This window comes from Juglans regia, chromosome 8 (genome assembly GCF_001411555.2).
Source record: "Juglans regia cultivar Chandler chromosome 8, Walnut 2.0, whole genome shotgun sequence".
Lineage (NCBI taxonomy): Eukaryota > Viridiplantae > Streptophyta > Magnoliopsida > Fagales > Juglandaceae > Juglans > Juglans regia.
In genome coordinates, this window is record NC_049908.1 from 892,321 (window position 1) to 910,467 (window position 18,147).

The 18,147-nt window shown below is 34.7% G+C and overlaps 2 protein-coding genes across 2 annotated transcripts; both read right to left on the reverse strand.

Annotated features, from left to right (window-relative positions):
- Positions 1-10,723: 10,723 nt before the first annotated feature.
- LOC109012989 (ethylene-responsive transcription factor ERF003-like) lies at positions 10,724-11,642 on the reverse strand. The gene is made up of 2 exons (XM_018994887.2): positions 11,480-11,642; positions 10,724-11,378 (listed from the first exon to the last, which is right to left on the reverse strand). The coding sequence occupies exons 1-2, from the start codon at positions 11,560-11,562 to the stop codon at positions 10,883-10,885; spliced, it is 579 nt and encodes a 192-aa protein (XP_018850432.1). The 5' UTR covers positions 11,563-11,642; the 3' UTR covers positions 10,724-10,882.
- Positions 11,643-13,832: 2,190 nt separating this feature from the next.
- On the reverse strand, positions 13,833-15,003 carry LOC109012844 (ethylene-responsive transcription factor ERF003-like). Its single transcript, XM_018994682.2, has 2 exons — positions 14,710-15,003; positions 13,833-14,607 (listed from the first exon to the last, which is right to left on the reverse strand). Exons 1-2 carry the CDS (start codon positions 14,790-14,792, stop codon positions 14,106-14,108), a joined length of 585 nt encoding a protein of 194 aa, XP_018850227.2. The 5' UTR covers positions 14,793-15,003; the 3' UTR covers positions 13,833-14,105.
- Between the last annotated feature and the right edge of the window lie 3,144 nt (positions 15,004-18,147).

Below are 18,147 nucleotides of genomic sequence, written 5' to 3' on the forward strand. Positions count from 1 at the left end.
TGATATAATAATTTAAATAAAAAAAAAGTAAAAAAGTCATTAACTTATTTGTCTGGAAAAATAAAATATAAGGTAAAAGCTTAAAGAAAGATAAAAAATTAAGATTAAAAAAAATCTAAACTTCAGCAAAATATGAGCATTAGTCTGCATCTATATTGGATTATCTATTTACTCTCTATATAATAATAAAATATTATTAATTTAATAATTTTTTTAATTTTTATAATTTAATAATTTTTTTAATTTTTATTTTTATCACATTTTATAGTTCTACTAATTAAAATATTAATAATAATATTCTAATCAAATTAATAATATTCAATATTAATAGTAATAAAAATTATATTTTATTAAGGGCATTTTGGTAAAACATAATCATTCATTAAATTCTATAAGGGAGTTACACGTCAAATGGTCAAAAATTTTAAGAATTTTTTTATAAAACAGGACTTAACAGAAAAACAACAAATTACTATTCATAGTTAAATAAATACTTATTATAATAGAGTATATATATATATATATATATATATATATGTTAATATGATCATGACCTTTTTATTTATTCCAGGTCCTAAGTCAGTCCTATAAATATCCTTGCACTAATTACTTGACGCATAAAATGCGTTTAATTATTAATATCAATTAAGTCAGTTTTTTTTAATTATTTTTCATTTTCTAATTACCCTTGGGTGGCCGAGGACTTGAACTTCTTATATTTGATTTGATCTTTGATTCTTTGGGTTATTTAAAAGTCATAAAATTATTGATAATTAAGACGGCCCCTTTACTAATTTTAAACATACCAACGTTAATATATACTATTCCTCACTAGATTATATATAAAATTAAGCAGATTTGATGACTCTAGATAGCTAGGTAGCTACACATTTATGACCAGCTGATCGTATTATTATTATTATTTTTTTTTCTAAATAACAAATCGTACTTTTGACCCATTACCATTAGCTATGTGAAAATAACAGGAAACCGCCCGATTCATGACAACTTGCAGCATGTCGGGCCAAGACCTGGTGTACATCGTGCATATGTAGGAGTTTACTTTGTTATAAATTAATTTACAAAAAATCTTCACAACCTCCTAACACTCCACACTCCACATTATTTTTAATTTTTAATATTTTTTTTTTTTATTAAATATTTATTATATAAATAATAAATAAAAAATTTGAAATAATTTAAAAAAAATAAACTTAAAAAAAATTTAAAAAAAATATTAAAAATTTAAAAAAGTGTAGAGTGTGAAATGTGGTGGAAGTTGTGTAGCAATGCTCATTTACAAAATAACATTGTCGATGAACTAACAGGCAGCCATGCCCTGGCTGGTCTTTAGTATGTCATCGCTGACTGCGTGTAGTAGTACTGGTCCGTATGCCTGAGACGGGCATTATTATTCCTAGCACATGCACGAAAGATAGCGCTTGGTTTTGCATTTAATATTCCAGCAGTTGGGTGCGTGCATGCGAGACAGATTGGCCTCTTCAGTCGGCCAATTACTTGATTAATGCATGTATTTTGTACCATATTGGACTTTTTTTTTTTTTTAAATGTACCATATTGGACTTATGTTCATTCTCCGGTACTTCTCGGTATTAGAATAAGAAAAATTCTATTTTTAAGCTTCATACACCACACATCAATTTTTTTATAATTTCTTTAATTTTATTCTCTTACCAAATGTGTGGTATATGGATTATGAGTTGAATAATTCAATTATTTTGAGAATAATAAAATCAAAATAAACTTTAAAAAAATTTTAAAAAAATAAAAAAATTTTGGTGTGTGGTGTATGGGCTTATGAATAGCAATGCTCTAGATCCATCTCTTAGCACTAATTAAATTGTATTTAAATAGCTATTGATTACATATTTATTGAAACTATTCATGAAGGTATTAAATAGTTAATTCTCATAAGAGAATTTGATGGTTAACTTTTATGATGTTTAGGCATTAAATACTTTGAGCGCATGATTGTTGCTAGCACTATTTTGGTATAGAAAGCGAATGAAAGATGCTAGTGTTGTTTACATGCGGCTTAAATAAACCATCTATTTAAATATTTCCAATGTAACTAGTTTTTTTTATTAACGACCTATTAAATAAAATGTGATTCTTTGAACGTTGTTGACAATATTATAAAAGTGTCATCATAAGAGATATTGCGAACTGATTATCTTAGATAATTAATTGTCGCCTAATAAGAGGTTTTCCATACTACAAGGTGATGGATATAGGTTTGTGAAAAGTAGCTCATGTTTTATGTCTTGTGAGACTGTTTATAAGAAAAACAATTTCTAACAGCTCTTGTTCAAAATTCATAGACAATTAATGAGATGAAAAATACTGAAGAATCTTGTTTTGCATATATTGTTTGGTGTTTCCATTATGATTTGTTCATGAGAGTTAGATGTTAAGATTTTGTTAGAGAGTAAATATGGTTTAATTGGTTAAGTGAGTTTGTGATGCGATTGTCGTTAAAAGTAATGACTAAACTATTATGATTGTTTTTGGGGGCAAATGCCCTAATCATTTTATCCTTAATAAAAAATAAATAATGGTTATCTCACATGTTTTTGTTGAGTACAAGAGATTTATATGAAATCTTGAAATCGAAAATTAAATTTGATGAATGACATTTGTGGTCACCTTGTAAATTCTTAAAAATCGCAGTTAGACTTGCTGACTAGAATCTAAAGCTTATATTGTGAGTTTGACCTAAATGTGATACGCGATAAATCATCCCTGACTTCATGGTTGTGCAAAAGACTTTTATATGTAAAATTTAAATATCTTTGTAGGAGCATGTTTTGGGAAGTTACTACACATAAGAATGCACATTGAGAGAAATGGTCATCAAACACCACTTGAGAGTTGTGGTTTAATAATTTATTGTTGACCATGTGATTTCTCTGTACCTCATAGTATTGCTCATCGTGCATATGATACTGATGTGTTTTGTGATCATGTGGCATGATTAGAAGTATTTTTTAGTAAGTACACACATTCACCATAAATTTAGGAGTTATGATAAAAAATATATATCGATGGGCTTAGATCGGCTCACTCATACGAGCAATCGCCTTTGGCACTACAAAGGGGTAGCAAGCAAAGATGAGATAATGTATTACTCGGTACTTGTCCAAAAATGGATAAGTTGTAAGACACAAAAAATATGTCACATTAGTGGAAGCTAAGATGAGGTCCATCATATTTAAAAGGTATGTGCCTAGTTACCCACAATCCATATAGCCTGTAGTTTAGCCAGATGCGAGAACCTCTTTGGCGCTTCGGATAGCGAGCAAATCGAAGGACTCGGGTTAAGCGCTGAGATAGCGACTAGACTAAGATCTGTACGGTGAATTGAGATTAGATATACGCTCTTTCTTAGAAAGGAGAACTCCTCCATAGCATATATTTCATACTACATGTGTTTTTGCGACCAACAGTAGAGGTGAATGAATGATTCCCTGCTTCCTCATTGTGTGAGTCCTGTAGGTCATAATTGATTACCTTAATTTATTTATGCACTTATGAGACATTTGACATGTCACGAGGTTGATGTTTTAGTGTCTACTACTTTGGCATGTTATCTGTGGCTATGAATGATGCGGTCTAAAGAGACATTATTGGGAAAGCGACTGAATTGAAACTAAATTACATGAGCGCGAAGGGAAGACTATTTGGTAACACATCGATAATGGTGTGTACTCATTGTCAGCAAGTTATATTGCTTCTTGGGAGTTGCAATATAGCTGTGAATACATCATCTTTTATGGAGATTGAGCATTGCTCTGAGTCATTTGGACTCAAGAGGGATTAGAGATGCTTAGTCTGATATAACCAAATGAGTCGAGGCATAACAAGACACTTTTAGGAATGTTGTTGCTATGCTGGTCTTCTTTCGGGGAGATTTGATATAATGCTCCCATTTTTCTTTTACAGTTGTGCTCGATGGTCGCACAACTTATTTGCTAGTATGAATAAGATTGAGAACATATTGAGAGATGCAGACCTGGGGTCTTGCCCACTATGTGTGAGTGGGAGAAGTAAAAAAGGGGCATCCATAGTGAGCATCCCTTCATGAGGCTTGATGGTTGGCCATTAAGGGCCAGTTGGGAGTTACGTTTAGAGAGGCTATTTACATAGTCTCTCCCCTCTTTGGATGATACACTTGGATAAACAAGCTCTCTCTCTGTCAAATGGTTATCTCTAGTCACAGTATCTAAACTGTGGAACGTGTGAATGTTGTTCTGGTATTACCACGTAGCACACTCTACCATCGATGTGAAGATCATGAACGAACAACGACGCTAGAGAATCCGTGAAACAACCGCATTAGATCCGAGATATCTCTTGTGAGGTAATATCGCTTCTGCTATGCATTCTGATCTAATATTTTTAATAGGTAACATAATCGATCCACTGTGAACCATTTGGTGATGTTTTTGCATAACTTTATGAATTACATGATGATAACATGGAGCAGCAAAAAGAGAAAGAAATTATGACTGCAAATGATGACTCGATGTTTTTTCCCATATTATTATTTTTTTTTTCATTTTCTGTTTTGAGTAATTTGGAGTCTGCTTTATGAAACAATACATACATCGAACCAAAGTGAAGCATCAAACGCGTCTCCTAGCTATCTACAATAGCCTTCATGCATGGTAGCGCGGTTTGGGATGCAGAGGAAGCAGAATTGAGAAAGTGGTTTAATTTTTAGTTATATGTAGTGTTGATTAATGTTGTGGATATATACTGTACTTATACTTACTTACTCATAAACATAATTTTGTATAGTCAGTCACACGAGTAGATATAATTATAAAAGAAGTATTATAAACATAAATAAATTCTATATAAATAAATTTATAAATTGATATGACGGAGAGATTTTCTCTCCAGAATCCACCACCACATTCCCAAGATGGCCCCTTTTTTGAGTGTCTGAGGGCCGAGACGGACCCTTGCCCGTCCGCCCCGTCCACTGCCCATCGACGATGTAGGCAACTGAAAAAGACGTAGTCTTCTCTCTCTCTCGCTGTGAAGGCTCGCGCGAGGAACGTAACATGGACTGGCCTGGTAGTGCATGAGGATCTCTTTGCTTTGGGCCAGTTAATTAAACAATATCAAAGTCAATATTTGGACTTAGCGATCATAGGTCCTCAAATGTACGTGTGGCCTCCTTCTGCAGATTGAGGCTATTCAGTTCCAAGAAACTTGTCCACTACAAACACAGATTGAGGTTATTTTGTGACCCAAAACTTGGTGTCTTTGACAAGGACCGGCATTTGATTAAACACCCAAAGATTGTAAGATCGATCCACAGTCCATGCACGTACGTACGTACCAGTCAAACAGTGGCAGAACCGGACATTTTTCTGTAGGGAATAATTTTCTAACATGCAACATTTATTATGTCAAATAAATAAGAAAATTCTTAAGTTTCATTCCATAGTAAATTATAAGATCATAACTCTATATAAAAGTTACATCTTGGAAAAATTATCTAATTTAAATTTTATGTCGTAGAAAAATATTTATAATTTATCATATACATGTAAAAATAAAATTCTAGAAAACACAACTTAGCATTCCTTTAGATTTCTTATGACAATCTTTCATTGAATAATATTCCAACAGTATCATTTTTGTGATGATATTTTTTTAGAGATTTTGCTCTCAATAAAAACTAACAGGTAATTTTTCATAAACTCATCTTTCATTCTAGTATGTAAGCTAGTTAATACAAATTTCATATAAAAATTTAGATATTTTGGTGACACATTAAGTATATAATGTCAACTATTTTTTCATACAAAATATCAACCTTAAATTATTCTTCTAGTGTTTATTTCACTTTGGATTCAAACTTAATATCGTATAATAAAAAAAATTTGGGGTTCATATTAATAAATTTATTATTCTCATAAATTTAGTTTTAGTTTTAGTTTTAGTTTTAAGTTTTTTTTTTTTTTTTTTATAAAATTTACCCATAAAATTGAAAGAATTGTTGGGAGCGAAGAATTTAATTTTGAACAGACCACATCATAGTAAATATAGGATATATAGAAATTAAATAAGATTTTGGGAAGAAAATTAGAGAGAGACATTTCTATATATATACAGAGTTTAGAAAATTTTGAAGAGTACATGAGGGTTATAATTTTTTATTTTTTATTTTTTTTTTTTGAGAGGCCAATTTCTATATATACAGAATTTTGAGAGAAAAAAAAGGGGGAGATTTTCGATTATAAAAAATTAGCTGTTTTTGGGCCGGGGCCATGGCCCCCTGGCTATAACCTGGCTCCGCCAGTCGAAGTATATATTGACATCCGCGACCCACTACTAGATAATCGATTTTGATCCAGCGATTTTTAAAATCCTATTTTCGATAGTGAAATAATATTTATAGTCATAGAATAATTAAATACAGTATATTTATTTAATAAATAAATAAATATTAAATTTATATAAAAAAATTAATTTTTTAATAGTAGACTTTATTTTTTTTTTTTTTTTAAAAGTATGAGAGAATGATGGAGGGAGATTTTGAGAACTGCATCTAATTTTTTATTTCAAATATTATTGAATACAAGACAATATTGGTGTCTATTTATAAAAAAATAACATTGAGATAAGATAAGATTAATATCTTAATCATGATGAAAACCAAACAAAATATATAGCTAGGTAGAATAAAATTAATGAAAGATATAATTGTTGGCCGGATTAATTGACCTTCCGAGATCATGAATATTCCTAGCTAATTAAACTTGATGGATCTTTTCTTTTGCAGAGGTCGATATTTCTGATCACCTTTAATTTGGACCAATTATATAATTTGCTTCAACAACATGATGATTGATGAGAGATGTTAATTAGAGATTGATCAGCATATATAAAGGAATGATGGAAAAACTGTCTACGTACACAATGTTTTGATGCTCAAAGTTGGTGCAGACGATAAGATCAGTACCACACCGAGAAAGAAAAAATATCAAAATCATGAGGACCAAAATGTCCCCACAGTTGATCTTAACCCTTTTGTTATCTGGTTGATCTTGCACCTGATTGTATATTGCGACGCCGCCCATGTTCGTGAATACTATGCATGATTAATGTTACCACAGTCTCGCACTTAATTATAAGCTTGTGACCTAGCTAACTCGGTACCTACTTTTCATGTGCTGTGTCAATGCTTTTAATTTTGGTGCATGCATGTATTATAGGTATATAACACGGTCTTAAGCATGATCAGGGACCAGGTGCACACAGTCCCCATGCACATACAGCTACCATCTTATTTCGTGCTGTTTACGATCTTTAATATATTATATCTTGAAGAGTGCATGCATGTGATACAACAGTACTACTACTACTACTGCCGTGGCTAGTAAATGCGGGCTAAAACTGCATGCACAGCAAATTACATCGAAGAAAAAGGTTACGTACGTAGTCGATATTGTCGTACTGATATTTGTGTAAGCTGCTGATCATGTTTTGGCGGTCTGTGTAATTATTCTTTTTCCTTGTCCAGCTCTAGAAAATTAGAAACAATCCTGAATCGATCTCTCATAAATCTCTCATCTACAAATAGTACTAAAACCTTAATCTCAAATTATAAATTTACTTATAAAGTACTACTTAATAATTATTTATTGGCTGGGGATATTGTGCATGCATGGCTAGCTGTTATGGGGTCCCATCTCTGCTTTGTCTTTTTGGCATTGATAAGATCATGAAGGGGTGGTTAGGGTCATGTGGATGCTAACAAGAGCATGTTCATCCATGTGATCAAGGGATGGCAAATGAGAATAGAGACATAGCAATATATATGTAGCCTAACCCTAATCAGATAGAAATAATCTGGTTCAAGTCTTGTCTATGTTTTCCAATGCCCAATAGGTCATTTCCACTGAAAAATGGCAAGAAATATATATATACATATATATAAATATATATATATATATATATAAATTTTGGGCTTCAAATCAGGTGGAAAGTATTTTGGCTTTTCAGAGATAGATCATGAGTAGGCCACCAACATTATCTTTCACTCCCTAACAAAGCTCTTTGCCTTTTGGATTTTTGCATGACTCGATCGGTTGATCGCCAAGGCATCTAAAACAAATAAAAGAAAAATTAAGCCCCACTAAGAAGAATAATATGCGCAACATTTATGATTAATAGTTCATGGAAAGCAAGCTAGAGACCATATGATTCTTTCTTTCACGGCATTTTCTCGTGAGATTCCATACAACCATGATAGGATACACAATGATTGGTTTTGACTGCTTTTTTCCTTTGGAAGATCTACCCTTTGACTTCAGAGATTCTCCATAAACGTTCTTTCATTGTAATTCTGTAACAATTTCGTTGAAAAGTTTTCATCGTAGTTAGATTATCACTATTGCTTTATCACCTACAATTTGCAAAATCAGATCAACAACTTCGTATATACGTAAGACTTCACATTTAATTTACAGGAAACCGGCCAATTCTTTCTTAATTTTTTCTCTGGTTTTTTTTTTTTTGAAGAGTTCTGCAGGGTATCGCCAGCACAAAATATTTGTTTCTTTGAATAGAGTTGTTACTAGCCCTGTAATTGGTGATCAACTAGATATTTGCCCAGTACTGAGATGAGAAAAAGATGATCAGGTCGATCAGGTGAAATTTCATGTGTCCCCAAAGTCACATGGTTCAAACTATTAATGATGGTGAACTCAATAACATGCCATGATTTAAACACCTTTGCTGAATCAAAAGTAGCACAGCATAATGAGAATAAACAACTTTAGTTTTTTATGGTTGTGGGGAACAGAATCAATTCCCAAACAGGCAAACAATCATGAAGTTTCATTGCCAAAGATGGGACACGCCCAAAATACCAAAAGTAAACATATATTTTTTAAAATGGGAAAAAAGATTGCAAAGTTTAAAGAACGAAATAAAATAATATTTTTGGTAGGTTCGAGATGAGATCATGGCATGCAATAACTAAAGCAAAGCTCGATCTTGAAATAGTTTGCAGGGAAAGAAATTATACTGCTATCAAATCTAGCTAACGGCCATCGGAATCAAAAGCTTGCATGTCGTTGATGCTATATGCGTGTTTCCATTTTTAGACAGATAAAAATAGATTTGAACCATTTAAATTTTTTCCGGCCATTTCTCATGCCTACAAGCTCTGCTGCGCATCAGAATTGTGGGGGTCCAAGCTCCACCTCATGAGTCATGACTAGTTTGCAATCAAGGTATAGTAGGTGCAAACTGCCAAATTGTCTTTAACTCGATTAGATCCAGACGTGGAGATGAGAATGACAGAAAAATGATTAGAAAATGAATTCTATGTTAAAAATCACAATCAAATAAAAGCATTCCCTAAAAAGAGAATCAAAACCGAAAAAAATAACACAACCAACAAATAAAAAGATCTAGTAAAGACAGGAAAAAGTAGTTGCATATCATCTAGCTATACTAGTAGCTACATAACACATCATCATGTGAAAACGAGCAATTTGCTTTTGTTAAGCACATGAAATTCAATATTATTCATGAAGTAATTACATGGCCAAAGCAAGTATTAGCAACATATCTCGGTCGTGATCGGCTACTTGTAAATTATCAAAGAGATCTTCAGAGAGAGAGAGAGATAAAATCAGTCGAAAACCACTCAAAACAAATTTCAGTGTCCCTTGTCTCTGACTCTCTGTAGCGGCAATCCCAACCAAAAGCCTTCCCCACGTTGAAAACCCTTTTTCGAGTTTTAACCCAACAATTCATAAAGGTGATTCTCTATTGCCAAGAAAAAACCAGAAAATGTCCTCTTTTTTTCTAAACGCAACACCAGCCAGCAGTAAGTGGAAACATATCTTTCCTGGCAGACAAAGCATTATATTAATGGTTGCACAGATCAATGGAAATGAAAATGTAATTTCCTTTTCCATTATCCTCTTTTTCAGTCCTATATGATGAGTTCATTCACTTTTAAACCCATTTGTTATGTGTGATCTATTTTATGCAGTAGATATTCGTGTATTATATATGATCTTGGATATCCAGTTTAATAGCCGGAATTTTACGAACTACTATACCATTTCGATTTCGATTTTATTACCCTGTTTTGTGGAAGCTTCAAACCTGTACTAATCCTCTGCTCAACAAAAAAAGCCCCAGTCCTTGTTTTTGCCTGCAAACCTTTTCCAGTGCAAGCTTTCATTGTTCTTGATCATTTATCTGATAGTGGAATTCTAGGCTTATGCGCTCCACGGTATTTAACTCATCTCCCAGAAGGGAAAAGAAAATACATAGTGCATGCCCTTCTGTCAGTTCATTCGACAGTACGACTGATGATTCTTCTTGACCGCATTCATTAACCAAAGAGGATTGAAACTGTTGGATTTCCTAGAAAAGTGCTACTCTTCCTCTCATCAATCTTGACTAGCTAATGAGAACACTTGAGTGACAAACTACTTCGGTAGAGATGGTTCGAATTAGAGATGGTTTGGCCTGAAGGAAATACCAGGATTTTAGGGTCATACTTTTAAGCACCTTTTGGAGTGAACCTATTTAGTATTTATTACCTACTATTTCATTCCTTTCACATGAAATTTGGGAAAACCTTAAAAGAAAGACATCAATACATTATAACACTATTGACTATTCAAATAGCAATAACATCTTCGATTGATCAGTCACTTCTTCTTAGTTGTAGGACCTAGCGATCAAGGATCTAAAACATGGCAAGAGCGTCTCGAAAGGGCTAAGAAAATGGGCTAAATTAGCAAAATGAATGGCATTAGCAGAAAAGAAATACAGGATGAATTGGAGGAGGTTTGAGATCAGGTCCTGGCCTAAGTTACAGAGCCTGAGGGTGTACAACAGAGCAAAGCTCGATAGACCCGTAATGAACCAACTCTTGAATCATCTGTTCGATGTGATCATCTTCGAGAGGATTAAACTGCAGCTGTGTGCTTTCCACTTGAACTTTCTTGACAACCCAATTGGCTTCCGTTTCTTGCTGAGCAGCAGCCAGAGTCTTATCCGGCAGTCGAGTACCCATTTCAATGGGGCTTCTAGCAGTGGAGCTGGTTGTGTTAGCAAGCGGCAATAATGCCTTTTGTGGCTCCTGTCTTGATGATTTTGTCATTTGGAGTGAAGTCATGTAGCACCTATGCAGTTTAGCTGTCAAAGTGGCCGAGAGAAGCTTTGAAGACGATGAGTGAGGTACTGCATTTGGGTTGTAGGGGAAGTTAGTCCTAGCTCTTGGACCGCACATTAGCCTTGCGGCTTCGTCATAAGCCCGTGCCGCGTCTTCCGCGGTTTCAAATGTTCCTAGCCAAATTCTAGTCTTCCTGCACAAGTGAAAACTTTTTGTGTCAGCATGCACCCACCCGTAACGTGTCGGAATTACCATGCGTAGGTTATGATAGTTGATACTTGTGAGATTACTTACAGTAGAGGGTGGCGAATCTCTGAGACCCAAGAGCCCCAATGCCTTTGGCGAACTCCTCGATATCGCTGTTGTGTCCTGGCCATGTCTTTAAAAGGTGAAACGTTTTGATAGAAATGTGTTTGTGAGTGTCGTGCGGCCTGAAGGAGAAAAATGGAGGCAGAGAGTGTTCCTATTAATTAAAATGAGAGGACGAGGCGAAGAGAGGCCTTTATGTAGGTAGGATTCTTTGAACTACTTAAATGGACAAAAATTTTATGAGATGTTGATCTTCTTTGAAAGAAAATCAGGCCATTAATCAGACTTTTTTTTTTTTTTAAACCTTCTAGCAACCAATTAGTAATAATTACTTGGCTCCCACGAGAACTTTGAATCATCGACCCCTTCTTTTATTTTTTCGCTATTTGTCGATCGTTAAATAAATACATCTATGTAATTACTGATGAAATTTATGGGCCTAACTAATCTCATAAAACCAGTTGTATAAGAGAGGATTGCTCATTGCTTATAAACATGCCCAAGACCTTATCCACAGTCAATGTGGGATTATTCCTCAACAATTACTATATTTTTACAATTTATTTTCTAACCTAACAGTATATATGATTGAGACACTTCATATAAGATAATTATTTTTGTTTAAATTTCAAGTAATTAATTATTAGGAGATGGGATTTACTGGCTCCCTCGTTTTTGTCCGTCTCTCTGTATAACGTCTCATGTAGGCTTTGATCTTCACAACTTCGATCGCACGTACGTAATATTCTTTGTAAAATCATAGAGATCGATCGATCGAGAATGAGACTGATGTTCATCCAGTTAATTAAGCTGATCTTGCATGCTTCTTAATTTCTAAAAGCTATGCTATGTAGTACTGTGTGTGTGGATATGTATTTATTGAGTTGAACATGATGCAGTACTACTACTGCACATGCTACACATGATGCAGTTGGAGGATATATAGAACCATAACTATTTATACCAAAGTAATGTATTTATTAGTATCTGCGCGCATAATTTCCACTTGGTTCAACGTTGACCTCAGTTTCTCGATCCGTATATAAAGAAATTTAAAAAAAAAAAAAAAAAAGGATCAAGAAGAAACAAGCAGATTAATAGTTTGAGTAGTACTCGATCGATTTTTAATTTGCAAAACCACAAGAGTTAGCCGTTAAAGCTGTCACTATATATATCTGATCGATCCATCCAGTGATTTCCTTCATTTTTTTAAAACTCCATTATATATATATTAAAATATAAATGAATAGTTTGTACGTCCAACTAAATATCGATTTAGCGGTCAAATCTTAAATAAAAAGTCATTAATTATAACATATTTCGAATTGGAGATCAATATATAATTGACAAATTTTAATTGTACCCGCTAGTATAGCTCGAACTATATGATCATCATGTACGTACTGTGGAATTAAATTTAGGATCATGTCCGAGTCTAAACTATAAAATAAGTACTACTTGTGGTTTGGATGGGTGAAATCTAATTTTCCCTAAAACCTATTATATATTCAAGACGACTCTAATTAATTAAATAGATGCATCGAATTTTCCCTTGAGTCTTGACCCAACTTTACGTTTTTATTTGTATAGTCTGAGATCATCGAGGGATATATTAATTAAGTTATAGAAAATCGAGCTGTTAGTTTGATTAGGCTGATATGCATTTTTCATCCATGCATGATGTGGCGAGATATGATTGAATGGAAATCTGTATCAAGCATATGAATTGTATATGAAGATAGATATGACCTAGCTATTGATCAGGCTAATTAATATTTTCTGTATCTTTTCATTTGTAAATGATCACAGTTTCCCCGTGATTAACGCTCAATGTGGAGGGAATATCCTTTCCTTTTTGAGCAAAACTGGTCTGGGTCTCATCATGTCAATGTCACAGTATTGTCATGACGTGGGTTAATCCAATGGATACCACGCAAAGTTGAAATCAAAAAGGCCACCACCATGGGAGAGATCATGATCAGTCCCATCTTCGTTAAACTTCAGGACATTTAATTCCTATTACTCATATTTTCAAATGCATAAAGGTCATATATAAGAGAAAGGGATCGAGATAATTAGAGACGATCAATATATATATAATTAGGTAAACAGCTTGATGTCAATATATGGGAGGCAGCTTATTGATTAATGGGAGTCGAGCCACTTCCTATGAAGTGGCATATATGCATGGGGTCCGAGCACTTTTTTGCCCTTAACAAAAGTACTTCAGATCACATAAGTACTATAAAAGAAATTTGAATTAAAAAAAAAAAAATGTAATTCTTGCATGCACTTGGGTTAATAATGTAGATCGAGTACTACAATACTGATCAAATCATCAAAACTAAAGCCGAAGCTTATATCATATATTAATCATTACATATTTGATGCTGCATATATGGCATCATTCAATTGGGGGCGCCTGAAGAAAACTATGAATAGGATTCATAGAACTATTCATGGGTCCAAGAGAGATCATGATGAGGTTGATGAAACTAGGTTAAATTAGCTCAATGAATCACATTAGCAGTGAAGATACATGTACGTATACCAGAGACTTGAAGGAAGAAGGGTGTTTGAGATCGATGTTTGTGGATATGGCTAACATGCATTAAAGATCCTGAGGTGGTACTACAGAGCAAAGCTCAATGGAGCCATAGTCAAGAAGTTCTTCGATCATTTGCTCTATATGAGCGTCTTCAAGAGGCTTGAACTGCGCCAGTTGGCTATAGCTACTTTCCACTTTGACTTTCTTCATGACCCAACTTGGCTCTAGTTCTAGTACTTCGGCCGCAGGTCTCTTTTCCGGTAAACGCATACCCATTTCGATGGTTTTTCCGGCAATGCCGTTGGTGGCAAAGACATGTGGTGATGATGCTTTTAGAGGCTGTTGTGCTATTGGTTTTGTCATTTGGAGCGATGCCATGTAGCACTTATGTAGTTTTGCTGTCAAAGTTGCCGAGAGAAGCTTCGATGTAGATGACTGAGGTGCATTTGGATTGTAAGGGAAGTTCGTTCTAGCCCTTGGGCCGCACATAAGCCTTGCCGCTTCGTCGTATGCTCGTGCCGCGTCTTCGGCCGTTTCGAATGTTCCCAGCCAAATTCTAGTCTTCCTGCACAAACGAAACGTTTCGTTTAGTACTCAGGGCAAGGAACACATAAACGTGCATGCGTGAAGAACGTTATACATAGGTTTCGCACTGTGGTAAACGTACAATATAGGGTGGCGAATTTCGGAGACCCAAGAGCCCCAGTGCCTCTGCCGAACACCCCGGAATCGCTGCTGCGGTCTGGCCATGTGGAAGAAGAAGAGACGTTTCTTTGAGAAGCTGTTTGTGGAAATGCCTGAACGAGGCAGGAGAGTGGTACTGCAAGCGAGGGAGGGGGGAGAAAGAGGGATTTTGTAGCTGCATTTGTTGACAACATATAGGCAACTGGGGTGCTCTTTTTCTATGACTTCACTGGCAACCAATTTATGGAATTGGGTCCCACTGAAGCTTTTCAGGATGGTGCAACTTCTTTCCTTTGTATTTATTTGTTACCGGTAGGCTTATGTTCAAAGTGATGATTATATAATAAATAAGTGAAGCAAAATTTCAAACTGTCCAAATTCAATTCACATGAATAATAAAAAAGTAGCTATATATTATATCCAAAGGCATCAGAATACTGTTCTCTTGCCTTTTGTCCATTCTTTCTTCAAGAAAATCTAAGGTCATAGTCTCATAGATTCTTCTCATCATGTGATTATGTTCTTGAGTTTAGAATATGACTCAATCAACTATCAACTACATGTTTTGTATACTTAAAAATTCAAAATAATTAAGTCCAGTGGTTCTGATCAATGAAATATCATTGAGCGTATCATCTTCTTCTCACAATATTCATAATGAATTTCTAACCACCAAAATTGGGATTATATGTTGCATTAATTCTAAAAGGATTAACAATTAATATACATCGCAAATATGGTCCATATATAGGGAGATAGAGGTCTATGCAATATTTTTTTTTTTAAGTGAAGGACAATACTCTAATTTTATTGATAGTCCTCACTTTTGACGAAAGAAAATCGTAATTACAACCAAACAGACACCTGAGAATTACAAATAAGCATAAAAACCAAAACTCATGTATATCAAAGACTAAAAGACTCAACCACAAACTAAGAAAGCTAAAAAATATTAACCAAATAAAAAAAACAATCTTAAGAAATCAACCTGCAAGAAAGCACACGTATAAAAAAATAATAAAGAGATTTTTTAGCTCAAATAAGGAAAACCAATTTTATCCAAAGAAAACAAAATAGAGGTCTATGCAATTAATTGGGCTCAAATATGAATTTCCATTTTGTGTGGGGCACATAGATCAAAAAATTCTCGGACCATAATAATTACCATAACCATCCAAATCATTTGCTCAAATATTGTTCTCTATTATTGGATCAATTTGCAATCAAAGCAACAACAATTTGATGCACGTCTTGCTTCATTTTGATAGTTTTTAATTAATTGATGATGATAACAGATTTAACAAAGTTGAAAAGTATAGGGATGATGCAACGGATCAGTACAATGGATCTCTGTGCACGGAAAGGTGGGCTGCTCAAGCGGTATTGGTTTCGCAGCTTTCAATTTCATGCAACAGATTATAAAAAATAGCAGTGATCTCATATATATCAAGCACCGAGGGAGTTCTCGTCTGCATTGTAGATTTTGCTGGTATTAGGTCATGCATCTCCCATGGCATCAGCATGCAGGGTGCTGCAAACTGGAAACCTGAGCATAGCATATGCTTCATAACAGAACAGGACAAAAGCAGTCCAAGTTTTTAGATTGCCACGAAGCACCTTCATTTCTGTTCACCCACATGCCAAGAATGATCCCCCAGAGAGAGAGAGAGAGAGTCAAATTTCTATAAAATTAATTGGCCTGTTTTTTTTGCACGCAATTATATGGTGTGTAGGAGAGAAACATGCCATGATCATCTGTCAAGCAGCTATTTCTGACTGTGCCTGATCCTGATCCTGATCCTGACCATATATGATCCCCGTCGCAAATACTTGCATCCTAGACCTTTCTCCTTTTCTTCCGAAAAAAGAGAAGGAAAAGGATATTCTTATATTAACATTAACATAATCTTAAACAAGGTTCCAGGTAATCCGCATAACAGAATATGAAGAACTGGTAATGGGAAGTACTTTTGCTACAGATAATTACCTGGTAAAACATGAAACGTCAACAGAGAAATTACACCGTCTCATTTTTGGATTACAGCTAACCAGATAGCCAGCCTGAATCAACAGAAAGGTCAAAAGGATATAGTCTAATGTCTAGGACCCACATAACACAAACGCGTGAAGTGGGGCCCAAAATCTAACATGGGTGATGATAGCAAGTTGTCCCTTGTGTGGTGCAAATGTTCGAAACCTCCCCACGGTTTCAACCCCACGGCACTGTCCAGTCCATGTCAAGTCTCTCTCTCTCTCTGTGACGATCACATGCAAACACGATCCATTGACCTGAAAGAATACTGAACAGGTTTGAAATTTGTTTGGGATAGGGATACGAACATGAGATATCTTTTTCTCTGTCGATGGAAGACATTTTAGCAACTCTTTTTTAGTTTTTAGTATATTGCTACTCAGCTGTCGATGCAAACATCCATGTAGACACTTTTTGTCACCGAAACCCTTCTTTTTACACTACTCCGGGAATCCCTTTTTTCAGGAGATCATGCAAGTAGACACGAAAGTTTTCCAGAATTTGGACATGTTATCTAATTTATAAGTCTCTGTATCTTCTCGTCTGCAATACATATAATATGCTTGTATAGCCAGGAATTCCGGGAAAAGATAGAATAAAGTTTACTCCTCTATGATCTCTTTCTCTCTCCTTTTATTTATTTCTGTTTAATTTCTTATGATTATAAGGACTAGTCAATGAGAGTAGATAGCAATTCAAAGACATTGTATCTATTGCTCTAAAACGCGGTTTGGCTGCTAAACAAGAATAAAGAGGTGAACCCGCTGCATGGGTGAAGTGTACACTGATAGAAATGTCCGAGTCTTCCAAGTCCCAGCCCGCAGTACATGGGATATTGCTCAGGCTAGCTGTTCCTTTGAATTTTGAACAACATCCAACGAGCTACCTCATTAGCTTGGCATGAAAAGGATATATATTCATGCATGTCTCCAAATTACTCCATGTGCATGTTCCTCTTTTCTCTCCAAGTAAAACGTAAAAACTAGAGTACAACAAAGAAAACTCCGGAGAGAAATTAGGAAAAGAGAAAAATGCATGAAACGCAGATTACGGGATTACATTTTTTGAGGGAAAATCCAACTTTTACCCACAAGATCGACCCCCACAAAAGTTGGTCAAGTTCAACAACATGTTTATTATACTAATGGGTTGAGAATTGCTTCGGGGAAGATAGAATTAATTAGGGAACCACGCATGCATGTGGTCCAATTGCTCAGACATTAATGAGCAATGGAAAATTTTGCAGTGGCCTTGACATGATATGCATCTCGATTATAATTAATTATATGTAAGTACTATTACTGCCACAGAACTGACTGAAAATATCATTAACACTTCGGTGACATGTAGAATATATATGAAAAAATCAACACAATTTTTTACTATTCA

Coding starts and splice junctions, on each gene's coding strand:
- LOC109012989 (XM_018994887.2), bottom strand. CDS start 11,562: ATGGCCAGGACACAACAGCGATATCGAGGAGTTCGCCAAAGGCATTGG. Junction 11,379..11,479: donor GAGATTCGCCACCCTCTACT/GTAAGTAATCTC, acceptor TCACTTGTGCAG/GAAGACTAGAATTTGGCTAG.
- LOC109012844 (XM_018994682.2), bottom strand. CDS start 14,792: ATGGCCAGACCGCAGCAGCGATTCCGGGGTGTTCGGCAGAGGCACTGG. Junction 14,608..14,709: donor GAAATTCGCCACCCTATATT/GTACGTTTACCA, acceptor TCGTTTGTGCAG/GAAGACTAGAATTTGGCTGG.